At 40.2% G+C, this 6,406-nt stretch overlaps 1 protein-coding gene across 1 annotated transcript; it reads left to right on the top strand.

The window, feature by feature from the left end:
• Positions 1-2,461: 2,461 nt before the first annotated feature.
• On the top strand, positions 2,462-3,942 carry LOC145627840 (uncharacterized). Its single transcript, XM_081680184.1, has 6 exons — positions 2,462-2,574; positions 2,658-2,930; positions 3,019-3,423; positions 3,506-3,577; positions 3,675-3,820; positions 3,936-3,942. The coding sequence occupies exons 1-6, from the start codon at positions 2,551-2,553 to the stop codon at positions 3,940-3,942; spliced, it is 927 nt and encodes a 308-aa protein (XP_081536310.1). The 5' UTR covers positions 2,462-2,550.
• Positions 3,943-6,406: the final 2,464 nt, after the last annotated feature.

Here is a 6,406-nt window from a genome sequence, read left to right on the forward strand (position 1 = left end):
ATGCAAGTATTCCTACCGATTGCAATCCGTGGAATTCTACCAAAACACGTGAGGGAAGCGATTACAAGCCTTTGTTCGTTTTTCAATACAATTACTAGCAAAGTTCTTGATCCTTGTACACTAGATGCTTTGCAAGCTGATGTGGTTGTGACTTTGTGCAAATTTGAGATGTATTTCCCACCCTCATTTTTTGACATAATGGTTCATATGGTTCTTCATTTGGTGCGTTAGATTAAGTTGTGCGGTCCAGTGTTCATGAGGTGGTGCTACCCTTTTGAAAGACACATGGGTACATTACAAGATAAAGTACGGAACCGAGCTCACCCTGAAGGAAGTATAATGCAAGGGACAGTGGGTGAGGAGATAGGTAACTTTGTGGCGGACTACATAGCCCTTGCTCAACCTATTGGTCTTTCTACTTCTCGACATGAAGGTAGACTTGATGGTCATGGCACAATTGGGTCGAAACGAATGTCACCAGACCGAGATCAGTTCTTACAAGCACACCTTTATGTGTTGCACCATGTTTCAGATGTGCACCCATATTTAGACGAGCACATGGCTTGTTTGCGTGCCGAATTTCCATCCAAAGGTGAAAGGGCACTTATGCAGTTGCATAATAAGAAATTTGTTGATTGGTTTCGTGAACGAGTAATGAGTGGATTGAATGATACTAATGTGACCGATACAGTACGGTGGCTTGCGTACGGTCCTAGGGATAATGTCCGTTCATTTGAGGGATATGACATCAATGGGTACACTTTTTGGACCGAGGCTCGTGATTTGAAATCTTCCTCCACCCAAAACAGTGGTGTAACTCTTGTGGTGTCGTCAAGGGAGTTTGCAAGTTCTAAGGATAAATCACCTGTTGATGCAGAGTTGTCATACTATGGTCGAATTCAAGAAATATGGGAGCTTGATTATTGTGACTTCACGGTTGCTCTTTTCAAGTGTAAGTGGGTTGATAATATCAGGCGAAACGTAAAACATGAGGACTTTACTCTTGTAGATCTTGGCCACTTGAATGATACTGCGGAACCATTTATCCTTGCATCTCAAGCTAAGCAAGTGTTCTACGTAACTGACCCAATGGATTCAAAATGGTCTATTGTGCTAGCTGGCAAAAGAAGAATCCTAGGCATTGGAGATGTTGAGGATGAGGAAGAATATGATGCGTTTGATGATTCAGCACCTTTCACTGTTCCTAGACCTGGAGTACTAAATGACATAGACAACGAAGCAGGTTATATGCGATCAGACCACAACGAAGGAATTTCAGAATGAGGTAGTTTGATTAAAAGTTAGTAATGGTTTCATTGTAAATATAGTTTAGTTATCATGTATATAGGAGCATAAGTAAGCGAAAATGATATATTTGTAGTTTGAAATTGCCTAAGTGTACTCATTATCATGCATATACAAGGTTATAGGACCATAAGTAGGTGAAACTGGCATAAATAGCTTCTACTTAACCCAACTCCTTTGTTTTGTGTATGAACTAACATTTATTCATTCTAACAACCTATTTTCCATATGTAGATTGAAATTGGCATTTTGTACTCATTATCATGCATATACAAGGTTATAGGACCGTAATAAGTAGGTGAAAATGGCTAAAATAGCTTCTACATAACCATAATAACTATCATGCATATACTTTACTATACACTAATATTGTTTTATGATTGCTTTGACAGGTGCTTATATCTCATGGCGGACGATCATGATCCTCGTTTGGTAGAGGACATTGACGATGATGAGTATGAGGACGAGTACGAGGATGACGACTCCGATGATAGTGATGCTCCTTATGATGTGAATAAGGAGGATGACTTGGGTGAGCCAGAGGATCAGGCTCAAGAGGAGTTCGAGCGTAGGCTTGACGATTTTGAAAAGTTAGCTGAACGTGCACCGGCCATTGAAAATACAGCACGTGAGATTGTTGGTGAGAACCCGACTCCTGAAAGTCAAGGCCAAGGACAAGATGAAAACAACATAGGTGGTGGAGGGGGGGGAAAGGCACCGGCTGAAAGAAAAACAAGGGGTCCGACGAGAAGCTTTAAGAAACCGGACGGTCCCATGGTCTTGGAGTATGACAACAAAGGCCAACCCGGGCCCAAATGGCGTCGACAATATGCTAATCAAGTTGGCTTATGTTCGCGGAAAATCCCCATTACACTTGTAATGCGGCAAGTACCTCCGGGTTTGATTCAAGCATTTTGGGATGATACAAGGGTAAGTGTGTTTTTGGCACATTTAGACAATTTAAGATACCTTAACCTTATGATTGTTTTTAAATAGAAACCAATAATCAGTTTTAATTTGTGCTTGCAGAGGCAGTTTTCTATTCCTAATGATCCCGAGAAGAAAAAGGTGTTTGTCTCTTTATTAGCGGAAAGATTCAGAGGCTTTAAGACCAAGTTGACTAATAGGTGGATCCATAAGAAGAAGAAGGTGCAAACAAAGAAGAAGAATGCCAAAGAGGATAACCGTCTCCCGTGGCAAATATGGCCGACCGTGTCAAAAGATGATTGGGAAGAGTTCGTTAGAATGAAGAGTCAAAAGAAAGCCATTGTAAGTTTGTGTAAATCTGATGTCAATTGAATAATAGCTTGACACTTTTTGTATTAATGAGACTAACATTTTTTGTTTTGTAGGAACTTCGAGAGCAAAATCAAGCGAATGCAGAAAAGAAGGAATACGTCCATCGTATGGGTCCTAAGACTTTTGCTGAAAAGAGACCTGAGTGGGCCGCTTCGGGTTTATACCCTAAAGCGCTTCTAGTGGCATCGAAGGAACCCTCTAGTTCCACGATCACTACCTTGGTGAGTCGTGCCGGTGATTTCTTTTGTTCTCTCCATTCGTTTGATAAGAAAACCGGAAAATGGTTCATCAAGGGTCCGGAAGCTAAAAAACTGGCGGATAAGCTAGTAAGTTACCTATGAATTGTTGAAATTAAGTCACTTTTGCATCTAACCATTAACTGTTTTACTGACCTCATTTTTCCTTATGCTATAGCTTGAGCACACTCAAGAGATGGTGGAGGGCAAATTTGAACCAAGTATTGAGAATGACCCTTTCACCATGGCTTTGGGAAGGCCATACCATCCAGGACGAGTAGTAGGTTCGGGAGGGTCATTGCTTGGATGGAATAAGGTGATGGGTCCCGAATACACAAAATCGGGTACATCTCGAGCCAGTGTTAACTCACCGGGGGAGTTGGATGCCAAGGTGGCATCAATTAAGGAACAAGTACGCAACGAGTTAGTTGGTGAATTTAATGCTTGGGCGAAGCTGATGAACTTACCGACTTTGCCGTTCCTCACGAGTACCCCGGTTGACTCATGTTCTGAACCAAAAGGACAAGGAGAAGGTGATAGACATGGAGGAGATGAGATACGTGGTGAAGATGTGTCACCTCAGGTAAAATCAACTGGGTTATTAAAAGTTTTAAAATACCGAGTTAATTGAGATTTTAGGTGCAATGATTGATGTACTGTTGTAGGTTCCTACTCCTACACATGCGGACTCGAGGGAGCTTGAAAATCCAACACCGCATGAATTTCCAGAGTTACAGGTAATTTGTAACCCTCTACCTTAATGAATTTTGTTATATCTATGTTGTTGTAAAAGTCCTACTTAACTATCTTCTTTTTATATATTTACTTGTGTAGGAAGACACCCGGTGTGCACTTCTAGCCCCGGGGCATGCAAATAGTACCGTGTTGAGTTTGGTGGCGTATGGTAGTGCCCAACCGACGACGGGTGCTACGGCGGGGCCACATCATTACTCTGTTGGGATCGATTCAGTGGTTGCGGGGTTCGAAGACATCCCACTACCCGTACCGATAGAGGAGGTTGAGATAACAGCACTTTGGCAAGCTGTAGGTAGCTTCGTTGATTGGCCACGTGCATGGGTGAAGTTGATTAATAAGGAGGTAAATTAGCTACTCACTTCACTATTTCATCATTTCATCAAAAAGTAGACATTTTGAGCCGAAATGGCTACTTACTTGCCTTTTTTCTTCATTTCTCAACTTAAAAACTTCTTGCATCTCAAAACAACTCATAATCACATATTTATAAGTGTTTGTCATTTCAAATTACATAAAAATCACCAAGTTCTAAGTTTTTGGGTCAAATTCATAAAAAAAAGCCATTTTGAGCCGAAATGGCTACTCACTTGCCTATTTTCTTCATTTCTCAACTTATAAACTCCTTTCATCTCAAAACAACTCATAATCACATATTTATAAGTGTTTGTCATTTGAAATTACATAAAAACCACCAAGTTCTAAGTTTTTGGGTCAAATTCATAAAAAAAAGCCATTTTGAGCCGAAATGGCTACTCACTTGCCTATTTTCTTCATTTCTCAACTTATAAACTCCTTGCATCTCAAAAAAACTCATAATCACATATTTATAAGTGTTTGTCATTTCAAATTACAAAAAAATCACCAAGTTCTAAGTTTTTGGGTCAAATTCATAAAAAAAAGCCATTTTGAGCCGAAATGGCTACTTACTTGCCTTTGTTCTTCATTTCTCAACTTAAAAACTTCTTGCATCTCAAAACAACTCATAATCACATATTTATAAGTGTTTGTCATTTCAAATTACATAAAAATCACCAAGTTCTAAGTTTTTGGGTCAAATTCATAAAAAAAAGCCATTTTGAGCCGAAATGGCTACTCACTTGCCTATTTTCTTCATTTCTCAACTTATAAACTCCTTGCATCTCAAAACAACTCATAATCACATATTTATAAGTGTTTTTCATTTCAAATTACATAAAAATCGCCAAGTTCTAAGTTTTTGGGTCAAATTCATAAAAAAAAAGTCATTTTGAGCCGAAATGGCTACTCACTTGCCTATTTTCTTCATTTCTCAACTTATAAACTCCTTGCATCTCAAAACAACTCATAATCACATATTTATATGTGTTTGTCATTTCAAATTACATAAAAATCGCCTAGTTTTTCATTTTTTTTTTTTAAAAAAATAAGCAACTTCCGCCGCACCGCGAGACCCGAGGGAGCCGCTCCCGCTGCCGGAACAGCAAAGGCAGCCCCAACGAGGCCACAACAGCCCCGACAGGTGGCTGCCAAGGCTGTAGCAGCCACGGCAGGTGGCTGCCAGACTGCTGCAGCCTCGGCAGCAGCCTGCCTGGGCTGCTGCAGCCTCGACAGGCGGCTGCCATGGCTGCTGCAGCCTCGGCAGGTGCTGCTACAGCCATGGCAGCCGCCTGTCGAGGCAGCAGCAGCCCAGGCAGGCTGCTGCCAAGGCTGCAGCAGACTGGCAGCCACCTGCCGTGGCTGCTACAGCCTTGGCAGCCACCTGTCGGGGCTGCTGTGGCCTCGGCACGGGCTGCCTTCGCTGTTCCGGCAGCGGGGGCGCCTCCCTCGGGTTTCCCGGTGCGGCTGCCGTTGCATTTTTAAAAAAAAAAAAATATTTAAGCAATTTTCATCATTTCATCAAAAAGTAGCCATTTTGAGCCGAAATGGCTACTTACTTGCCTTTTTTCTTCATTTCTCAACTTAAAAACTTCTTGCATCTCAAAACAACTCATAATCACATATTTATAAGTGTTTGTCATTTGAAATTACATAAAAATCACCAAGTTCTAAGTTTTTGGGTCAAATTCATAAAAAAAAGCCATTTTGAGCCGAAATGGCTACTCACTTGCTTATTTTCTTCATTTCTCAACTTATAAACTCCTTGCATCTCAAAACAACTCATAATCACATATTTATAAGTGTTTGTCATTTCAAATTACATAAAAATCACCAAGTTCTAAGTTTTTGGGTCAAATTCATAAAAAAAAGCCATTTTGAGCCGAAATGGCTACTTACTTGCCTTTGTTCTTCATTTCTCAACTTAAAAACTTCTTGCATCTCAAAACAACTCATAATCACATATTTATAAGTGTTTGTCATTTCAAATTACATAAAAATCACCAAGTTCTAAGTTTTTGGGTCAAATTCATAAAATAAAGCCATTTTGAGCCGAAATGGCTACTCACTTGCCTATTTTCTTCATTTCTCAACTTATAAACTCCTTGCATCTCAAAACAACTCATAATCACATATTTATAAGTGTTTGTCATTTCAAATTACATAAAAATCGCCAAGTGCCTATTATAAGTGATTGTGAGTTGAAACTTATTATTTCCCAAACTATTTCAGATTTCCAGTGGAAGCAAAACTTCAAAGAGAAAGAGGGTGGAGAAGCCTAAAAGAATTGATCAACCTAAGAAGAAGCTTAGTGAACAACAGTCCAAGAGTGAACAAGCGTCGAAGTTGCACTCTTCGAAAGGTTCACCCATGCCACCTACTCCAATTGTTGAAGACATTGTTCTTCAATCGCTCTCTACTGACATGACCTTTCTTCACAACCGTGCTTGTTATTT

This window comes from Chenopodium album, chromosome 4 (genome assembly GCF_948465745.1).
Source record: "Chenopodium album chromosome 4, dcCheAlbu1.1, whole genome shotgun sequence".
Lineage (NCBI taxonomy): Eukaryota > Viridiplantae > Streptophyta > Magnoliopsida > Caryophyllales > Amaranthaceae > Chenopodium > Chenopodium album.

What these genes read in the sequence shown, in the direction of transcription:
- LOC145627840 (XM_081680184.1), top strand. Translation starts at nt 2,551, where the DNA reads ATGAAGAGTCAAAAGAAAGCCATT. An exon ending in AGAGTCAAAAGAAAGCCATT is followed by an intron (nt 2,575 to 2,657) that starts GTAAGTTTGTGT and finishes TTTGTTTTGTAG; the next exon opens with GAACTTCGAGAGCAAAATCA. An exon ending in GTGAAGATGTGTCACCTCAG is followed by an intron (nt 3,424 to 3,505) that starts GTAAAATCAACT and finishes GTACTGTTGTAG; the next exon opens with GTTCCTACTCCTACACATGC.